Source organism: Halichoerus grypus, chromosome 6, assembly GCF_964656455.1.
Source record: "Halichoerus grypus chromosome 6, mHalGry1.hap1.1, whole genome shotgun sequence".
In the NCBI taxonomy this organism is placed as follows: Eukaryota; Metazoa; Chordata; class Mammalia; order Carnivora; family Phocidae; genus Halichoerus; species Halichoerus grypus.
In genome coordinates this window covers 141,994,701-142,017,081 of record NC_135717.1, presented here as the reverse complement: position 1 = coordinate 142,017,081, position 22,381 = coordinate 141,994,701, and the positions used below count along the sequence as shown (strand labels likewise).

At 36.5% G+C, this 22,381-nt stretch overlaps 1 protein-coding gene across 5 annotated transcripts in view; it reads right to left on the bottom strand.

The window, feature by feature from the left end:
• The window catches only part of ACSS3 (acyl-CoA synthetase short chain family member 3), a 146,890-nt gene that overhangs the window by 81,524 nt on the left and 42,985 nt on the right, over positions 1-22,381 (bottom strand). For 4 of the 5 annotated variants that reach the window (XR_013449288.1, XM_078076366.1, XM_078076368.1 and 1 more), the window contains exons 3-5: positions 14,947-15,135; positions 10,581-10,715; positions 6,938-7,078 (exon numbers count right to left, since the gene is read on the bottom strand). Coding sequence is in view for 4 of the 5 variants with exons in the window: in XM_078076366.1 (XP_077932492.1) it covers positions 6,938-7,078; positions 10,581-10,715; positions 14,947-15,135 (465 nt within the window). In the remaining variant the exon portion in view is untranslated. The remainder of the gene's footprint in view (positions 1-6,937; positions 7,079-10,580; positions 10,716-14,946; positions 15,136-22,381) is intronic. The other variant, XM_078076367.1, reaches the window with a different exon arrangement.

Genomic DNA, 22,381 nt, shown 5'->3' with positions numbered 1-22,381 from the left:
CTCTCTCCCTCTCTCTCTCCCTCAGTCTCTCTCTCTGACAAATAAATAAATAAAATCTTTTTAAAAATAAATAAATAAATAAATAAATAAAACATATTTGAAATCTTGAGTATGAGGTAAAAACACTTAATCAATATCAGTGCTTACCCCTAAAACCCAAGCATGCTGCATTTTACTCTCTTGAATGTCTGTTATTACTTTCCTTATGCACTTGTACTCTATCTACCTTAAAAATTAAAACACTGGATAAACTAATGTATTGTCAGAAAAGCCCTGTAACCTGCCAGTATACTGTTCTGGTATTTGTAGTATTAGCCATAACGCTTAAAGTCTACTGGAGAACTTGAAAGACTTCTGGGTGGGAATAACACTCTATACCCCAAATAAAGACATGAAAGTGAATTCTACCTCAAAAATGCAAAAGGAGACAACGTAAAGGTGATTTTTAAAACAAACAAAACAACAATAATAATACATTTTTAATGTATGTGGGCATTTTAAAACTTCAATCCACACAGGTAAAATTAAATGGTTATTAGTCACCCATGAATAGGACCACAGAATCATCCCAGATGGTTCTTTATGATTTCCAGTTTAATGAGCTTCCTTTGAAAACCAGGAAAACCACAAAATATCATAAATGGGGCCATTAAAGCAAAACATAAGATATAAAAGAGAACATGTCAGCACCAGTGTGGTATGCAGTTTTGGTTGCCACGACTTAAGGAAAATACAGAACAATACGGGTTTTAGCAGCAGAAGAAGAAAGACTGAGTGTGGTAAGATTATGAGTTTAGGATTCTTCATCCTAAAAGTGGGTTTTTTTCCTTAGTTGATTTATAAAAATCTGAAAAGCAAATCTTAAAATACTCAGGTAAGAGAAGTTTAGAGTACTCAACAAAACTTCATACTTTCTAAGTTGAGCCCCTTTGTCATCCTACTCTGTAACAAGCTTATATAAAACAAATATGCATATTTTCATCCATGATATATGTATTTATTCACACATCTATGTGTAAATATATATGCTTATGCATATGTGCATGCATGTTTCAATTCAGCCTGACAAGTTGAGGAAAAAAACAAAAAGAAAGGGTAAATATTTTACCTAAATACAAGAAATCCATCACAAGATGATGATTGGGGTCAAGTGAATTGAGAAATAAAAGATTGAGTTCTGATTACTTAAAAAATCCAACAGATCAACAATAATCTTGTCCTTATAATGGCTTTACTGAGGATATCCCCTCTTTCTAGAATGAACCACTACCCCCACCTCTTCCCTGAACGTGGTTAGCTCCTACTTCATCAGAGAACTACTTAAAGACATCATGAAAGTGCCACCTCGTCTGAAGTTGTCCCCAACCCCAGTTTGTGTTAAGGGTCTCTCCTGATTCTTCCTTGGCTCCCGGGCTGGCTCACGTCCTCGGAGTGACCAGCTGGACTGAGGGCTGCATCTTCCCCCCTATTCTGAGAATGCTTCTTCATCTTCAGCACAGTAACTGCCGTGGAGTAGGCATGTAATCCATTTGTTGACTGATTCAATACGTGAACAGTTGAGTGAATAAGCACATGTAAGAAAAATACAATTCTTGTTTTAAATAGTCTTCTTTGTTCAGGAGAAAGCTTTGAAACTTGTTGAACTTAGTGATTCGTATTAGTAGAAATGGAATGGTTCCACTTGGGATAGTGCATCAAACATAAAATCTCCTGCTGCAGGCTTTCGGGGGGCTCTGAAGCTGCCTCTACGGAGGATACTTTAGCAGCAATATAATTTTTTATTGATCTGAACAACTGTGAGATAAGAGGCAAAGGTAGAGCAAGTTCGGCTTTTTAACTGCAAGCATTGTACCACAGATAAAAAAAAGTTCACTGCTTTTTTATTTGACTTTCTCCTATGTTTTGTTCCAGGGTAGGAAATATGAATGTCATCTAACATGTAGGAATAAAGGTGACATAAATTGTGTAAATGCACATCAGAACCAAAGGCCTACCACCTTCTCATTATGCCTTTCTTTCTTTTTTGTTCACTTGCTTCTTTCTGGTTTTTTTCTTTTCTTTTTTTTATTATGTTCAGTTAGCCAGCATGTAGTACATCATTAGTTTTTGATGTAATGTTCAATGATTCCTTAGTTGCATATAACACCCAGGGCTCATCACCACACGTGCTCTCCTTAATACCCATCACCCAGTTACCCCATCCCCCCACCCACCTCCCTTCTGGAACCCTCAGTTTGTTTCCCAGAGTCCGGAGTCTCTCATGGTTTGTCTCTCTCTCTGATTTCTTCCCATTTAGTTTCCCCTCCCTTCCCCTATGGTCCTCTGCTCTATTCCTTATGTTCCACATACGAGTGAAACCGTATGATAATTGTCTTTCTCTGCTTAACTTATTTCACTTAGCATAATCCCCTCCAGTTCCATCCATGTTGATGCAAATGGTGGGTATTCATCCTTTGTGATGGCTGAGTAATATTCCATTGTATATATGAACCACATCTTCTTTATCCATTCTTCTTTCTTTCTTTCTCTTTGTTTCTTTCTTTCTCCCTCCCTTCCTCCCTCCCTCCCCTCCCTTCCTCCCTCCTCTCCCTCCCTCCCTCCCTCCCTCCCTCCCTCCCTCCTCCTTCCTTCCTCCCTTCCTTCCTTCCTTTTCTTTTCTTGAAGTGCGTTTGACATACAATACTATATTAGTTTCAGGTGTACAACATAGTGATTCAATATTTATGTACATTAGGAAGTGATCACCATGATAAATCTAGCTACTATCTGTCATCATACAAAGTTGTTATATATTATTAATTATATTCCTTATAGTTTGTACATTGTATCCCTGTGTCTTACTTATTTCTTAACTGGAAGATGGTACTTCTTTATCCCCTTCCCCTATTTTGCCTATCTCATCAGGCCCTCTGCTCTGGCAACAATCAGATTGTCCTCTGTATCCATAGGTCTGTTTCTGTTTTGTTTTGTTTCGTTTTTTAGATTTCACATATAAGTGAATTCATACGGTATTTGTCTTTCTCTGCCCGACTTTTTTCTCTTAGCATGAAGTCCTCTCATGGTTTCCTTTCAATCCTTTGCTTTCTTTCCCCCTTTCTCCTGCTCTCCTTTTCTGTTTTGGCACTGGACTTTTGTTTTGTTCCTTCAGTGTGTGTGATTATCACTGTCCCTTCATGATATCAAACTGGAAGAAGATACGTATGACCATCACTAAATCTCCCTCTCCCCAAAGGACACCCCATCCAGATGAGGGATTCTTCCATCGTGCAGTACTTTGAAGTATCTTGAATAAAGGCACCCAAACTAAATAGGATAGAGGCCTACAACACTGCAGAAATGTATGCAAAGCAGCTCAATTGTGGTTGCTGGATTATTTACAGCAGCTGACAGATTAACCTCTCATACAGCAACCTGACAAATCCAGGGTTGGCAGATGCAGAGATGCAAATATGCCCTAAATATATCTGCAGCTTCTAACCAAAGAACAGATTGCCTTATGAGTGTCTTAGATGTGCCTATGAGAAATGAGTATTTTTAAGCAGAATATTTTTATGGGCTCACAACATTATTTTTCCTCATGAAGATCAAAGATTGAGAGAACAAATTATATGATGCCATGAAATTTATACTTAAATGCTTCATAAATGTATGTGTGCTCATCTTTCCTGTACTTCTATTCTGGGAATCCAAATATTAAAATTTCAGATCCCATTAATCCTGATTATACCTACCAAAGTGAAATGAGAATCTTATGAACAAAGAGGAGTCTGGGAACTAACTGGAGAAGTAAAAGATCATTTAACAAATATTCTGAGGATTTATCATGGCCCAATTTTTAGGATAGTGACATAGTGGAGTCAAAGATGTATGAAATATATTCTAAAACCTCTGAAAACATGCAATGTTATGAAGATAAGTAAACAAAAACTAGCAGGGATAAGGTAGAATAAAATAAGTAGCATAAAGATTTGTTGACAATGTATAATTTCAACACAATTGAAATTCTAAAGTGCACTAGAGGGATGAAGGAAGTAGTTCTGAGGGACTGAGAGATGACTTTTTCTTGCCCTTCTGCATGCCCTACTGTGCAAAATCTCCTCACTCCCATGCTTAAACACCAGAGTTCTACACTGATGACACACAAAGGTCTATCACTCAACCCAGATGCACTTCTTGGACCCAGACCTTCACTTCCAACTTCTGGCTAGGCACCTCCACGTTAATGTCCCAAAGATGCATCATACTCAATGTGTCCCCAAACTCGCAGTTTCCCCTGCCCTAAACCACCTCCTATGTTTAGTAAATATTCAAAAACCATTCTCCCATGTTCTCAGTGTCAAATCTTGGACCCTTCCTCTGCCTCACTCCTATCTTTGAACAAAATCTGATTCCTCTTAATTAAGTGTGCTATCCTAAGTAGAGTCCTAAAAGCCTGAAAACGAATCTCCTTGCCTCCATCGTGTGTACCTGTCTATCTTCCCAACAAAATGGTGCAAGGGTTTACCTTCCTTCATGTTCTTCTCTCCCTCTTAAGTAGCATTAGTGCCCTCCATTCCTTATATACAGAATATGATCTAAACTTCTGGGCTAAATTTTAAGAGTCTGGCCCCTGCCTATATATCTAGTCATTTCTCCTCCTCACTTGTACCAGATGCACTAGCCATCCTGGAAACTTCCTTTGCTTATGCTAACCCTTTCTGCCTATACTGACCTGCTCTCGGTGATGCCACTCTATGAAGAAGTTTTATCCATCCTTCAAATGTCATCTTATAAGAGCTTTCTTTGACCACTCTTTGATGGAACAGCTCTCCCACTCTTCCCACCACTGGGTCCCATTACCATGCTTTATTTTTGTTCATAACACTTTTCACATATTCCATAGCTCTTTGTTTCATGACTGGGTCCTGGCTATAGAGTACAAACTTCTAAAAAGACAGCCAGACACATATTTGGGTGCTCAGTCATATTTGTTGAATTTATTGACTGTAATCCTTCAGATACAATTCAATCTCATCTTTTCCCTGAGAGAGAAAAAAATAGTGTTGTCCTTTTAGAGCAAGGATCACAGTCTTCCTTGCACCACCTGCATTCATGTATATTTCAAACCACTAGACTGAAGGGACTGTGGTTCACTCATATCTTTTGCACAGAATGAACACGCAATACACGTATATTGAATGGACCTGAATTCAACATAGAGATCTATAATCTGAAATAGATTATCTTTAGGATGGCACATTAGGAAGAAAATAAGAATGACTGAATCTTCAAACGATCTTCAGTTTGGGCATCTAGGACTCCAGAAGAGAAGTTCTTGACCCAGACACAACCTGGAAAAGCTAGGATCCTTCCGTATTTGGAACCAGGAACCACCACTTTTCAAATCTGACGCTGTATATGTTACTGTCGTTCCTCCCACATTGGCTGAATCAGCTTTGAGTTGCTGACAAACTCTTCTTCTGTTCCTGCCATAAAGATCCCCATCCAGGCCACTGTGAAGTTCAGGGTAATTTAAACTCTTGAAGTGGCAGAAATGTTCTTATAAGAATCCTTCGGGCTTACAGGAGCTAAAGTGATTTTTGGAGGGTTCTTTTTTATTTGGTTAGGTTATACTATGTTTTCAGGGTCGGGGGTTTCCTCTCATGTTGATACTTTTCTATAGGATTATAACTTTCTGAATCCCCTTTTATTTTACAGCCAAACATTCAGTTAGACTCTAGGTGGCTGGTGCATAATGCAGAATTGCAAAAGGTGGAGGGTTATGGTTTGGGCCCAGAAGATCATTTGGACTGCTTGAACAAGGCACAGTCAGCACCATGAAGGAATATTTTTCAGATGACCAAAGCTGTTACAGAAATCAAAAGATTTTGATTCTACAATGACATAAATATATTTATGTATATGCATTTACTTATTTATTTATGCACTCAACAAAAATTTATTAAGTACCCAACTACATACAAGATACGAAGGTAGACTAAAATGTAATAAAACATGGTCTCTGTCCTCAGAGAGAATATATTCCCTACCAAATGTTTCCTTTTTTGACAAGCAAGTGAGTTTTCTATGGAACATCTTAATTTTTCTTTTTAAAAACTAATCAAATGGAACCACTATTTTAAGAATATTAACAAATTATATTCTGAGAACTCTGATGCTACAGAAATCGAATATTAATAAAGAGGCCACTGCTCTCCAGGATGCAAGTGATCATGAAAGTCTCTTCTCCCACTAAAATTTTATGATTCAATGACTATTGAACTCCTTAATAAAAATGACTAGGAAGATGACATGGCAAGACTTTATGAAGTTGTATGAAGAAACAGTATTAGTTGGAGATACAGGCAAAAGTGATATTTATTTGTTATCTGACACCTTCAAAAATATTGATACTTCTAACTTTGTCTTGTGAAAACATCTTTCATGTAAGCGGATTTAAAAATTCTTGAGTGTCTTCAGTGCTGCAAATCGCATAGTTCAATACTCAGGATAAATTGCCTGTTGTTCAAACTGTCTAGGTCAATTCTCAAACTTGCATTTATAACAAAGAATTAAATTCCCTTAGATCAAAAATCAATTCCATACTCTACAAAAGTTATACCTCAATTTAGAAAATAAAAATATTTCATTTAAAACACAGTTTTATAAAATTGTATTAAACCAACTGATGTTTGATCAAATATCCATTCACCTAAGAGCTTACTAAAGCAATTGCAACTTGCTGATATATGTGAAGATTCTGGAAGAAATCGGGGCAAAGCATTTGACATTAAACATAATTAATATTTTTCAAGATTTAAACACAACATTCCCTTAAGATATAAAGTACCCAAGTCTAATCCACTAGGTACAATCTGCATTCTCAGTCAGTAATCAAATGTTCTTGGTGCACAAGAATTCTGCCACTACAGATACTTATCCCTCCGAGAGCAAATACCTTGGGCAGCCCCGTTGTTCCAGATGTGTAAAGAATATACAGCGGATGTTCTGAAAGAACAGGAACACAGTCATGTGACTGTGCTTTGGCCATCTCTTCATCCCAGTCGAGGTCACGACCTGGAGCCAAAGGAACTGTCTCCTACACAGGAAGTGTACAGGAATATGCACTGAACAAAGGAGGTTGCAGCAGAACAATGGAGACTGACTAAATCTATATATATTAATCTGAGCAGCTGACTGAAGGTCTAGGCCTGGGTAGCACTAAATATCAGATTGATGACTACATCTTTCAGGGTCATGAGTTAAAAATATTCCTAAAAAGTCCGACAGTTTAATGTTGGCTTCAACTTGAACTGACCAAAGAACATGTTTTATTCAAATCTAAGGATATCTTTAAGAAATCCAAAGTGATGCAGTCATGTTTTCATCAACAGTCAGAGCTTAACTAACAGAGGTTCATGTTTTCCATAAACATATGTACACTATTAACTTTATAAACCAATTTCTATTTTTCTAACTTCTTTTATTTTGGAACTAAAGTCTTCACAATGAAATGTCAACTAACCCATTAAAATTTTTCTTTATACAAGGGCAATTTAGAACTAATACTGTGGCCGTCTTTCCAAATGAGAAAATATTAAATCATTTTCAGGGATGGGGGAGAAATCAATTTTTGCTTTTTCAAGAACAAAAATTCGTTTTGAAAATTAATGAGCATAATTAATAATTAATATGGTAGAAATGTTTGTGTCCTTTTTTATTCCTTGAGCCAAGCTCTGTGTTGTAAACTTCATGGTAATAGAGTCATGAGTTAGAGACAATTAAAAGAGAGTAGACCTCTTTATTTAAAATACTGCCAACAAAACGAGCCAGAGAGATAAAGAGTAAGGAAGTGGCTTATGGAAAAATTATTCTAATGGGGAGTCACAACTATTTAAGTAGAATTAAGATTCAGTACATGCCTGATTATTTTCTGAAATGTTAACTAAGCTCCAGATGACACATCAGGAAGTTTACATTTGGTGAATTTATTAGTTTAGGTACAGGCAAGGCTACACATTCCTCAGTGAAAGTTAGTAAGATCCACCATCTAAAGAGACTATGTAACCATTCATTTCATCAAGGTGATCCCCCAGTGAAGCCCAGAGACTCTGAGGGATTTAGAAAAGCCAGGCCATTTCCATTTTTCAGGATATTGAATATATTAATCAGGGTTGTAAATATGGTCATATATTTAAATGAGTACATTTACAAAATAACACTTCAATCTAATATCACAAATAAAATGCCTTTGTGAATAAACACATTACAGATAACAATCAGAATTGAACTGCGTAAAGGTGAAGTTTAAGGCCCAACTGGCTTCTCTGGCCTCACTCTGATAGACCCTGAATGTGCCAATGAGATAAATAAAAATAGTTAACTGTAACCAGATTGTATATTTCCATTTGTTTTTATGAATCAGATAAACACAACTAATTTCAAATCACCAAGCCTTTGACATTACAATAACAGACCTATAAAAAAAAATTACCACACTGCCTAATGAAAAATGTCAATTGAATGATCACAAAATCGAATGAAATGAGGATTAAAAGAATGGTTATTCTTCAGGCTAAGAAAATACTTTACAGGCATATGTAAAGAAGACTTGGCAAAAGGAAGAGAGGGAAAAATCATCATTAGCTTTTACATATATACATTTACTTCTATAGACACGTCCTGTTATCATTCTTAAAAGGCCATATTGGCAGAGCACCAGAGTTGACTGATGTGATGTTCTTTTGATTCTGTCATTGCTTGCTTGAGGCTTAGGAATGGCAGCAAGGTTTTTACCTCCTTTGGCAAAAATGCAATCCTGGTTAATGAGACACACCACTGAGCCTCATAATTTGTGTCTCTAAACTGAAAGCAAAGCCAGTCCACCGGGCTTAATTACTAACTAAACAGCAGGCCTACCATAAGGGACAAGAGTTATCCAAAGCCCTCATCTAAAATAAAGATGAGTCAAAATAGAGGGCAGAGTCTCAAGAAAAAAGGAAAGAGAGAGAAAGCCAGTTATGGGAAGGAGGGATGGAGGCAGGGATATCTACCTATAGAGAGGAAAGAGAAGAGATTTGCATTAGAAAAATCTGAATAGGAAACTTGCATTTCCATTTCAAGTGTGTTTATAAAGTAAAAGAAATAGCACATATCTTATTGATTAAAAGTCATTGAACCAAAGTTCAAATCTTGGCACCAAGATTATTAGCTGTGACTTTGGGCTATGACCTCTCCATAACTCAGTTTCTTCATCTGTAAAATGGGGCCAGGAATAGCATCTACTGCATTGGTTTGTGAAAATTAAATAAGAAGTATATGAAAGTACTTAGCTTTGGGCCTAGCATAAGTTCTTTACAAATTCATGAGTTTATGTATATGCAAATGCCACACACATACTCACAGAAACGCTTGTGTGTGTGTGTGTGTATGTGTGTTCCTACCTTTCCTCCAACCTCCTCATACCCAAAGCCTCTTTTATTGCTGACTCTGTATTCCTTCACTTAACAGCAACAAGCCTTCTTAAAAATATGCTTGAGGGCATCTGAAAGAAACTCAAAATTCTTTGAGACAGTAAGGATATTAAAATCAATGAGTGCAGCAGTTCATGAACCACAGACTACTAAAACTTTACACAAAAACTTAATGTGGTAATGGGAATTGCTAGGTGGTAATCAAAATGACATAGTTTTAATGCTTTCTATTCTTATATCTTGTCATTTAAGCATTTTCTGCAGATAACCTCTCAAGAGTTCCATAAAATTACATGATTCTTTGCACTCTTATCATTTTTCTTCTGCAAAAAATTTTAATCTGCTAGGAACCCAAGTTGGTTCCACTATAAATAGCTGACACTTGCATGGATGTAAAAATAAGGTGATCATTAGATCAAATTTACTAGGAAAAGCACCGTAAGATGTATTCATTGTGGTCTTAGACTGTTTTTTTTCCTTCATGGATCACAAAATAATTTATCTGTTTAGAATATTCATATTTTGTTTTCCTGAACATAGTTTTATTTCCAGACTAAATGCTTTCTCTAAAATTTCAAAAGACAATTTTTTATATACAAATTAATCATACCACTCCACAAGGCAGGAGAGCTGAGGGATCAAGAATGTGGTCAGAGTGCGTGTGTTCAAATCATGACCCTGACATTCACTAGCTGGGCACGTTATTTTATCTCTGTTCATTGGATTCCTCTTACATAACATAGGAATAATGCTATTATGTAGCTCATAAGTTATCAGCAAGATTTTTTAAACTATTCATTAGTAGAGTATCAAAAATCATATGGTAAACAGTGTTTGTTAGTATCATCGTGATTATTATAATTTAATACATGACACCACAATAGACTATTCATAGAATCCAATTCATTAACATTACATATTATTATATGTGTTTCAATCTTTTTGTTTTAAGCTAGTTTTTTCGTAAAGACAGAAAACATCATTCATAGCTTTTTTTTTGCAAAAACGGTGACATTCAGGAAGTCTATTTAATAGTTAATAAATCTAGTGTTTTTTTCACATGGTCAAAACTAGAATCATCCTTAGCACATCACCATAAGCAAGCACCAAATTCAATATTCATATTACCATATTTGGACGATTATAAATGAGCACGTTATCTGGTTTGTGTTGTCCCAGTCTCAGTGCTTCTTCTAGAAGGGGAATGTATTCTACTCTTCTTCCAGGTTCAATCCCAAATGATGCTGTAACAACCACCTTGGGCTGCAACAGAAAAATCACAATAATTGAGAAAGTTGAGCAATACTAATTAGGTGAGCACAATATTTCAGGTGCAGGTTGGCAATTTAACATTTTTAAAGAAGTGTTGCAATAATTCTGTTCTCTATTGAGTAAATGACCTGAAAACAATAAACCCTGTGTAAATGTTGTAGACCTAACAACTTCCACAGAGATCTCACTTACCTGCTCCAAACTTCCTGTTCGGTGATGCTTTGGGCCAGTAAGTACGAGCTGTTTAAAAAATATTTCCCAAAGAATTCATGAAGCCAGGTAGAATTGCCCTGAACAGGTGACATGCAATCCTAGAGGCCCCGTATTTACCGAGGTGCCCATACTGGTTGGTTGGTGCTGAAGTTGTAGTGTTTCTTAGGTGGGAAGGGTCAGCCTGTTGCTAGCAGGAAGGGTTACTACATTTTTTTATGTCAGCATCTCTGCTTAAATGTGACCACAAAAAAAAAGGGACCTGAATCTCTGATTTTTTTCTTTCATGATTCTTTTCTCATTCTAAATACATTCATTTTTGCCAAATACTATATTTGTAATTTTGTTGTATTTTTCTTAAAAGGGCCCCCAAGTGATTTAAGTTTCAAGCCCCCCAAAGCCTGAACCTGTCATTAAGTTACACTTGGCACTTTTCTTTACCTGACAACTTGCTAGTCCTTCTTCAAGATATACTGTGGTGTAGCCAAAAGGTGTCCCTGGAGGGAACTGAAGAAGTCAGGGTTAATCTCCATTCTGGGCAGGCCCCAGATGTCCACCTATAGTCAAAATGTTCCTTCAACCCCACACTGAACAGGAAGATCCCCAAGGCCAAATATGGATCCCATTTATCTCTGTGTCTTCTATGCCTGGTCCCAATGCTCGCCATACCACAAACTCTCAATAAATGTTTTTGGAACTGAACCAAAATTCTCATTAATTTACAGAAACAAACATGTCTTTATCATTTTAAGTACATTGTTTCTTCACCAAGAAATCCAAAGCAAAGGAGGCAGATAATAAATTATTCAGGAGACAGATAATCAATCCAAGATAGTGCATCCATTCCTGAATTCTGATTTCTAGTTACAATGCATTTCATCTAGGAAAGGTTTATATTATACCAAGTTATGCATATATCATACTGTCTGCTTTTTGAATATCATTTAATATTCATGGAGCTGAGGCTCAGTGCAGTTACATAGCTTGCCCCAGGTTACAAGTGGTGGAATCAGAAAGAGGGCTAGTTCTGTCTGGTTACAGAACTTTTCTCTTCACGCTGTATCAAGCTGCCTTTTAAAAGAAAAAAAAAGAAAGAAAAGAAAAATAAGTCTTGTTTCCTTTTATTATATTTTTAAAGGCCTGACATTTGAATAGAGTTCACATTTTAATATCTGCAATACTCACAAAAATAATTCTAGACAACATTCCCTAAGATTAGAATTCAGAATAAATGAAAGTAAGTTCCATATCAAATTAAAAATATATATAGAATATATCAAAGATTGAATAATTTAATAAAGTCAAAATTAGACTCTTTCCGTCAAAAAAAGAATCCCTTCTACATTTCTATTCAACAGCCTTTTATTGGAGATTTTATTTGGTCTAGACTGACTTGTTAGGATACTGTGCAGTCTTCCCATCTTCATCTGTTAAAATAAAGCTTTTCCTTGAGGCAATTTATTTGAAAATCATGACATCAAAATCATTCCTGATTTCAACTATTCATTCTATCCAAGTATCTCAGATATATATCTCTATCTCCTCACCTTTAATTTGACCTGTTCAATGGTCATGCCTATAAGCATATACACTCATTGCCTAAACTCCTTAAGAAAGGTGTGTGTGTGTGTGTGTGTGTGTGTGTGTGTGTGTGTGTGTGTTGATGTGGGAAACAAAGGCAGAAGAAAAATTATTAAATTTCCTTACTACCTTACAGCCCATTGACAAATCCTTGAAACAGAGTGACCTTCCTCTAGGGACTCAGCTGCCTCGATGTTAATACTTTGCTAAGGGCAAAAGACAATCTTAGCCTGACCCCCAGCACCCTGTAAGTCTACTTTAACATATAAAAATTCCTTTGGAAACTTACTTTATCTCTACCCCCCAAGATACATGTTGGCAATCATCCTCCAAGTATATGATCCACCACTATACACATCTAAAGAGTCTCATGACTGAGTTTTTCCTACACATAACAAATGACCTTTTCCTAACAACAGCTAGCCCCTTCAGGATCCTGGAAACTTTGTTTCCAAAATACCTGGGAGGCTTATGCTATCCTTAACCCCTTCCCAACTTGAAAGTATATCACGGGCCACTCCTCATGACCCCAATGCCGCTCTTTCTGCCAACGGGTCCTGTCTCTGTTCTTTAATAAAACCACCTTTTTGCACCAAAGACGGCTCAAGAATTCTTTCTTGGCCATCGGCTTCAAACCCAAATGTCTTTCCTACATCATGTGTGATGAATAAAAACTTAGCCAGTGATATACTATACATTTTATAAATCCTCATTTTTATGTATCTCAATTTCCCCACATCATATAATTTCCTTAAAAAGGAAATAATACATATAATACATCTCATACTTTTATCCAAATGGTATTTAGGATTTCTGTAGCTAAAACGCTGGAGTCTATAGCTTCCTCAAAGGAGACCCCAGCAGCCCACTGGTTTGCAGGTAAGTGACTATTTCCTCCCTAGATTTATCTTCATAAGCACTGACTCAATATGTTTGAAAAAGAGAGAAAATAATCTATCCAGTTAGTCCACAAACCAGCTTCTTAGTTCTACTAACTGATCTATTACCAGATGAAGTCAGATATGTAAACCCTCACTGTCTGCCTTGCACCCAGGGGACCCTCAATACCTATTAGCTCCCTTGTTAGGAAGGTCTCATCTCGGGTTTGTGAAACTCTGAAGGTCAACCATCTGTTGCTCCCGTAACTACCTTCCTTCCTTAATCTTCCCGCTGCTATTACTCTGTTGCACATCGCCCATTACTTCACAGACAGACCACCTGCCAATGGATCTTATTCCAGGCTCTCGCCTCCCTCCCACTCACTATGTCATATTGCCTCCTGTTAGCATTGCTTAAATGTTTTGAGCAGGTGCTCAAAAACTTTGACGAGTCAAGGTCTACAGGACTCAGTTCAGACAAAACTGCCTTTGTAAGCTCACCACCTCTCCCTCTTCAGCCACCTCTGTCTCTTCCCCATCCTCCCAATGGATTTTACCCTTTACTATCTCTTTAAAGACTCATATTCTTTTTCTCTCCTTTTGGATCCCACAACATCATTCTCTTCAACTGGCTGAATCTTAGGCAAGATCTAACTCAAATCTCAACTCCAGGAAGTCTGCTTCAGCCACTCCAACTAAAAGAAGTCCTTCCTTCTTCTAACTCAGGGGTCTGTGAACAATGGGTGAGAACCAGACCCTGCCCACAGCATGTTTCTGCCGAGTTTTCTCGGGACGCTGTCATGTCCTCTGCTTACACAGTGTGTAAAGTTGCTTGAGCACAGCTGGGGAGTTGCTGTAGCCACCTGTAACCCACAATGCCTAAAACAGTCACTGTCTGGTAACTTAGCAGAAAAAAGTTGGCTGATTCCTGCTCTAAATTCATAAGGAGATGATAGCTAACCTTTTTTAAATAAGTACTAAATACCAGGCACTGTGTTAAATGCTTTCAATTCAATATCTCAATGATTATTTCACAACAGCCTTATCAAGTTTGTTATTCTAGTACCCCATTTAAACATGCAATCCACCCCCCGATAGCCCTTCTTCACCACTGTGCTTATACCACCATTCCTGGAAGTATGTACGTTATAAAGCTACTATGTGTTCCATCCATTTGGTAAGGATCACTCATTATCGAGTTCTTGGGATAGTACCTGGTATATAGTAGGAAGTTAATAAATACGTTAATGAATAAATTGGTTATTACTTATTTTCCTTGTATGTCTTATACGCCCCAAGCTAACTTGAAAGGTATGCATCTAATCTTGTATTTTATAGTCCTCACAGCTCCTGGCAAGATGTTTTTCACATAAGATTGACCCCAAAGTAAATTTTTGGGTAATATATATATGCTAAGGAAAACACAAATTTTAAGTATCTCATTTGAAAGGAGAATCTTATAAGTACAGATCACTCTTGGATGGTTCATTCACAGATAAATATGGCTGTACTGTATGTAGATACTACTTGATTTCTCCAAATAAAGCACTTACCTTTGCATGATCAATACGACTGCTTAGTTCTTTGGATGCAAATCCCCCAAAAATGAGACTGTGGATGGCTCCTATCCTTGCACATGCCAGCATGGTATACATCGCTTGTGGGATCATGGGCATGTAGATAACCACGGTGTCACCTTTCTTGACACCATGCTTGACCAAAACACCGGCCAGCTTAGAGACCTATAAAAAAATCATTACATCAGCCAAGTGTTTTCTGTGTTACTTCACTAAACTTCTAAGACAGTAACACAAGAAGATGATCATCATCTTGGTAGTGGTTTAAAGAAGCCTGAGTAACACATATTTGATGATGATGTAAGCTTAGACCGTAGCAGTAATAAAAGACACCTGTCTTAGAGTAATTGACTATAAACCAACTTACTATTATTATGCAATATGAACTCTGTGGCTTAAATTTGCTTAATTATCCATTCAACAACATATTTACTGAGCAACTATGATGGACCAGACACTGTGTTTCAAGTCGGGAACACAAACAATGAAAAGCAAAGACACAGATATGTCCCTGTGGAGCTTTTATTCTAAAGGGGAAATTTGTCCAGTGAACAGAAAAGTAAAATAATGACAAATATGGATATATGTTGGCTTAACTGTTGAAAGAGACAAGTATGTGTCAGGAAAGAAAGCATTATCATACACTTAGAAGGTCAGTCAGACAGACTGTGTTATTATCATTCCTATTTTAAGTATACGGCAACTGAGACTCAAATATAACAAATAGCTAACCTGGGACCAGAGAGGTAGTAAATGATGTAACCAGGATACCATCACAAGTCTTTCAACCTCTTATTGTCCCTTCTGCTGCCTGAAGCCAATTATTTTTTTTCTTTATAGTTCTTTTATACTAATTATCTATACAAAGTGACCGCCCTCTATATTGAGATCAAACATACAAACTTCTTTCTACTTTTAACACATGTTTTGGGGACCAAAACAGACTGTGTAAAATATACCCAGATCTAAGTGAATACAAAGTTCAACATACTTTCATTTAAAAAATGTATACCAAGCACCTGTATATGGCAGACACTCTTTTCTGATACATCTGTAAACAAAACAAGACCAAGATCTCCCTCCTCAGAGGACTTATGTTTTAGCAGAGTCAATACTTACAATAAACATAAGTCAATTATGTATTATGTTAAAAGGTAGTCAGTACTGTGGGCGGAGGGGGGAGTAGAACAAAGTAGGGGGGTTGAGAATGAGGGGGATAGGATTCTCAATGGGACAGTGAGGGTAGACCTCACTAAGAAAGTGGCATTTCAGCAAGGACAGGTACACATTAAGAATAAGTGGATATCCACAGGTATGCTCTTTCCAGCAGAGAGAACAGTACAAAGGTGTGAGGGGGATCATCTGTGATGTGATGGAGTAACAGCAAGGGGACCAGGGAGCTGGAACAGAAAGAACAAGGGAGAAAGTGGTGATAGATCAGGTCAGAGAGCGAAAGAAAGGGCCCAGAAGAGCCCAATGGGCAATAGGAAGGACTACGGCTTGCCCTTCGATGTGGCTGTTCAAGATAATGAACAGAGGAGGCCTGAGACAAGGAATTGGGCCACAGGGCTATTCATGGATCCTTTCCTTTCATTCTACTTCTCCTACTTTTTCAGCAAGTTCAAAGGACTTGGAATTCTCATCATTCTTCCCTTTTCTCTTTATTCACTTCTTCTGTGCAGATGGGGAAAGATGTGGTCAAAGTTAAGGGCTCTGGTGAAAGATAGAAAGTAACAAACAACTCAGTGTTTTGCTCTCCCCTAACTATGCGCTGTAATTTAGTGTTATTTTTTAAGAACTCAAAGCTGCCCAGCAGAAAGTTATGAGAAAGATATACAAAAGTAATATAAATTGTCAATTTAAATTCTATTTGGAGCTCAAGACCAAGAAAAACACTGGAAAATTATATCCAAACCCTCAGGGTGCCATCCCCATAGAAAGTGTCCATGCTCTGTGATCACATTACTGGGTATCCCATTTAAGGTACAGCGCTAGGAGAGACCAATGAGAAGAGCTTATCCTATTTACAGCTATAATTTCAGCATCTTGAATAGTGTCTATTGTTGAATAAAAATGATCTTCATCCAAGACCCAACCTAGCAGTGATTCAGTAACTTTATATTCCAGTCTCACTTCACAATGTTGCTGGAAGATGCCTAACATCTGAAAAAAAATTTCTGTCCTCTGAAAGAAATGATATTGATGAATTCAAGAACTTTTTGGGGGAAAAAAAATCTCAAAATGACCAAATGTGATGACAAGATGTATTTAAGTTGGAGTCATGGCACATCTTTAAAAAAAAATGAGCCAACATATTAAAATTAGGAGGCTTCATATACAAATCCAGATTTCCAGGTTCTCCTGAAAAATTGTAAAGTCTAGCAACACTGGGCCTCTGTTTTGGAATGACAGCAATCAATTAAACCTGGTATCAGTGACTAGGTTGAACTCACCATTCCCTGGAGCCATTAATCACAGAGCATAAATTTTTCTTTCCATCCTGAGTTTAAAATATATTCTTCCACATCTTGTTTATTTTATGTTATATGCTTACACCATAGTTCTATGACCATAAAGGGTGTGATATATACTGATAATGAATTTTTTTCCCCACCCGTTTCTCCTATTTATATTAGCTGCTTGGCTCAGGCATCTGAATTGTGAACCACTTCCCTGAAGACAATTAGTAAATTAGGCTGCACCAGGTCTGTACAACCACTAGATGGCGTCCATTTGGCCTTGTTAACCTTGCTTTTTGCAGCCTCTCAATGTTGTGATACTGCGCTCACCACATCAGAGTTGCCATAGAGAAAAAAGTTTTACATGATCAATAGAGAGAATTTCTTTTTCAGTAGTGTCCAGGGTAAATGTCACTCCAATAAAATTTTACATTGTAAATTGTACACATATATAAAATTATATATATATATATATGTATGTATATATATGAATGAAGTTGAATGGGAAAACATTTCTGATGAGACTAATAGGCATATAAAAAACAAAATATTAGCTCAAGCAAGAAAAATAAGTGGATATTGGTTTAATATGAAAATATGTGGTGATATTTCATTACGAAATATTTCTTACTAACATTAAATCTAGAGATAGTACGGGAGTCTTAGAACAGAATACTTAAGTCTTGTTTCAGACACAAATAAAATTGTTTTGAAAATAAGTGTAGGCAACAGCAAACAAGAAGAGGAAAAATCTAGAAATCCCAGTCATCTGAGAATCCATAATCACTCAAAGAAAGTGCTATGAAACTTCAATACAAAGGGCAATTTGTTTATTGCTATTTCACAGCTCATCTTGTTTTTATTGACTTTCAGATGGAAAAATTATCAAAGAGAAGGAAATCCGATATTATTTTTATTCAGTGTTAATATTCTTCTTATCCTACCATAGATATCTGAATGTAACTTTATAATTTCTATTGCTATTCAAAGAGAAAATAGTTAACATGTATCTTGTATAATCTATAGTTTCTCAATGAAAGGAAAAGTTAAATCATGTGTCCTTCACCCAATCCATATTCATTTTTGCACCTTCTTAAGATTGTGTTTTAATTTATCAACAATTTAATCATTTTCTATCACTCATACACCACTAAATTGGTTTTCCGTCTAATGTCAAGGGCAGTACACATGCTATGAAATCATGGTCAGGCCGTGCCTCTCTGCTAGCAGGAGGATAACTGAGCGGTGAAGGAAGCCCGAAGAAACAAAATGAATATACATATTCATTTAGATACAACACTATTTGCTTCTTCCCACTAGAGACTATTTGAATTAATCATTATTTTGATTAATAGCTAATTTAAAGCCGCTCAAATGTATAAGTATCCTGTCATTGATTCAACTTATACAATATCTGCTACGCATACTATCCTGAAGTCAAGTTTGCAGAGGCAAAATAGGAAGACATAGTCCTTAAAGCAAAGAAATGAAGAGTCCAGGGAAAAAGAACATAAATAAATAGTAATGACAAAGTAAGAAAATGTAACAGCAGATATTTATGTTATGTGAAATGGTATACACAAAATTTGGTTTAAATATAACATACATGCTTATTTTTGATATAAGTAAAAACTTTAAATTTTAAAATTATAAAATGAAAACATATTAGTATAAATAATAAAAAAGAATTTAATAAATTTTGTATGTAATCATTCTGCAAAATCTTCATTCAAAAGCAGTCTGTGGGTTAGTATAATTTCACGATCAAATTCCATGACACAACTATAAACATTAGGTGAAATTGATCAAAGACTATTTTCTGTAGAGTAAATTAGCACTTGCTTCACAAACAGCAAGTGTGTCTATCTAAAGAAAATCCTGTTTGTATGAGAAAGATAGTGTTGGTATCCAAATTATAGTAAAAAGATAATAATTATGGGCAATTTCAGGGCCATTTCCAAGAAAACTATATGAAAGAGAAGACAAGAGGAAGCATATTTTCAAGCTGCAATGATGTCTCACTGCACACCCTGGTCCAATCAATCACAGAAAATATAACTAATGTAAAAACCAATTATAATATCTGAGGAAGCAATCTTCTTTTCCTAAAATTCTACTTGAAAAATATTCAGAAACCTTCCCATGGTGTTCTATATAAAAACACCTCAAAAGATGGGGAGGAAGCAGGGAATTTACAGGTGGCTGCTCTATAAAGTTTGAATCAGACTTTTCTAAAACCCAGTAAGTATAGCCAGCGATCCTAGATAAAGACACAAATGTGGAATAGCTTCCACAAGGCACAAAGTGATGGTATCCTTTAACTGTCCACATGCAAGCAAATGTTGCTATTGTTAAGGAGATTTAAGCTACATGATGCCTATTCATTTCGCTCCTGGACCATTTGTCATCTCTTGGTTTCCAATCTTGGCCACTATAGTTTCTTCTTCAGAGAATCCAAAGTGATGGAGCTTCCTATCATACTTTGAATAAAATACAGTCTTGGGGTGCCCGGGTGGCTCAGTTGGTAAGGGTCTGCCTTCAGCTCAGGTCAGGATCTCAGGGTCCTGGGATCGAGCCCCACGTCGGACTCCCTGCTCAGCGGGGAGTCTGTTTCTCCCTCTCCCTCCCACCGTTCATGCTAGCTCTTGCTCTCTCTCTCTCTCAAATAAATAAATAAATAAATTTTTAGGAAAATATATAGTCTTTACAATGGCACACAAGGTCCTACAGGATCTGACTCGTGGATACTCCCCAACCTCACCTTCTTCCACTTTCTTCTCATTGCTGGCTTCCTGGTGCCCCTTGATGACCCAAGTTTGTTCTTGTTCCAGGGCCTCTGCCTGATCTGATTTTCACTCCAATGGGCACATGGTTCTCTCTCAGTCTCTATTTGGGTCTGTGTCACTGGGTCATCTTCTTGGTGACAAGTAGTTTTTTCTGACAAACGTATCTAAAATGGCAGCCCAAGTCACTCTGTAGAGTCATATTATTCTTCACTTATATTGTATAACTTTTCATTTATGTTGTATTATCTTTTTATTCAAAATGTATCATCTTCCTAATTAGAATGCAATTTCCCTATAAGGAAAGATGATATCATTCACTACTATAGCCTATGATGCCCACAGTGGTGCCAAATATATATCGGGTGTCCCAAAAGTATGCTTTAATAAATAAGTAAATTGACTCCATCATCATTCTAGTCCAGAAAAATGAATTCAAAACAGATGGTCTATTGATGTTGTCGAGTTAACTTTCTAAAAGGTCAGAGGTTAGCCACCCTGAAAATAAGACAAATCATCTACTAAGAATCATCTACTATCAATAAATGACAAAAATAAATTAATTAAGCAAATGTAAAAATTCATGGACCAGAATATCAGGTTTCCAAGAAAGCCAAGTAAGGTAAATGTTTTAAGCAGAGATTTAGGTGAGGCAGGATATAAACCTTCACAGTCAGGCAATGCACTAAAACAAGATTCTCACTGCATTAAAAAATAAAAATTCCCTGTGGGGCCCCTGGGTGGTGCAGTTTATTAAGTGTCCAACTCTTGGTTTCCACTCAGGTGGTGATCTCAGGGTCCTGAGATAGATCCCCCTGTCCGGCTCTGCGTTCAGCGCCGAGTCTGCTTCAGATTCTCTCTCCCTCTCCTTCTGCCCCTTGGGCTAATGCTCTCTCTCTCTCTCTCTCTCTCTCTAAATTAAATAAAAATTTTTAAAAATTAAAAAGATGTAAAAAAATAAAAATTAAAATAAAATAAATAGATAAAAAAATAAAAATTCCCCAATGTAGAGCAGACAAGTGACGTTTTTGGAAATAATTATTTCTCTCAGACAAGGATTAGATTTTTCTTTACTTTTTAATGGATGAGTAACTGTTCTTTTTCATGAATCCATTCAGTATATAATATGAGCTTATGCTATAAGGCCTGTATTAGACATGATGTTGGTAAAAAAACAAATACATAAATAAAATATTACCCCAATCCTCAAGGAATATTACTCTGGTCAAGAAATACACTAATAAGTAGATACACTAATAAGTAATGTAAAAAGCAAAAATAAACTCATGTATGGAGAAAGTGTCCTGGACTTCAAATCATGGAGAAATAGCTTCTGGCACAGAGGGAAGTGAAAAGAAGTGAGTTTACACTTCAAACAATCTCAAAAAATCTGGCTGAGAAAATTCAAGGGGATTGGTTGTCTTGTCATTTTGAGTTGATGCTTAGACATTTTCATTTTGAATGCATGACTCTAAACATGGGAAAAAGTAAGCTAGGAAATATTAAAATGTTGCTTTCTCATTTAATTTATTCCTTCCTGTAGCATCTATTAAATTGGTCCAATACTTATTTTCTTTACATGGCGTATTCTCAGAATCTAATCTAACTTACAATTTATTCAGTTGAGAAGTTATTCAAAACAGAGTTTTAGCTACAATTTTCGTAAAAATTTAAATCAGTAGTTGGTGCCTACTCATCTACAATTTCAAATGAAATACAAATGTGTCTGCTAAAACATATTTTACAACATGGCATTATACAAAATAGTTTACAAAAATAATAAGGCTTATGGAGAAATAAGGTTGAGCTAGGACTCAAAAATGAACATAACTAGAGTTCTTTAACATTGGTAAAAGTACTGCGACAGCATCATGTTCCATAGATCAGTTACAGGCTTAAACAGTGGGACTCATGCTTTCTGTTCTAAGATATTCTACTGGAGGGCATTTGCTTCCAAATTTCCTTGCAAAGAGGGACTGCTCAAAACAGCAGTGTAGGTTATGTAGCAGTATCATTAATTATTTTTAAATAATTTTTAAATTATCTTCTTAGCTTTAGATTCTTAAAACCACTTGACTCATCAACACTGAAAGATCTTCATCATTTTTTTTTCTTTTGAAAAGGTTTTCAGATATGGATAAGGTGTTCTCTTTAAATTGTGAGAAAGTC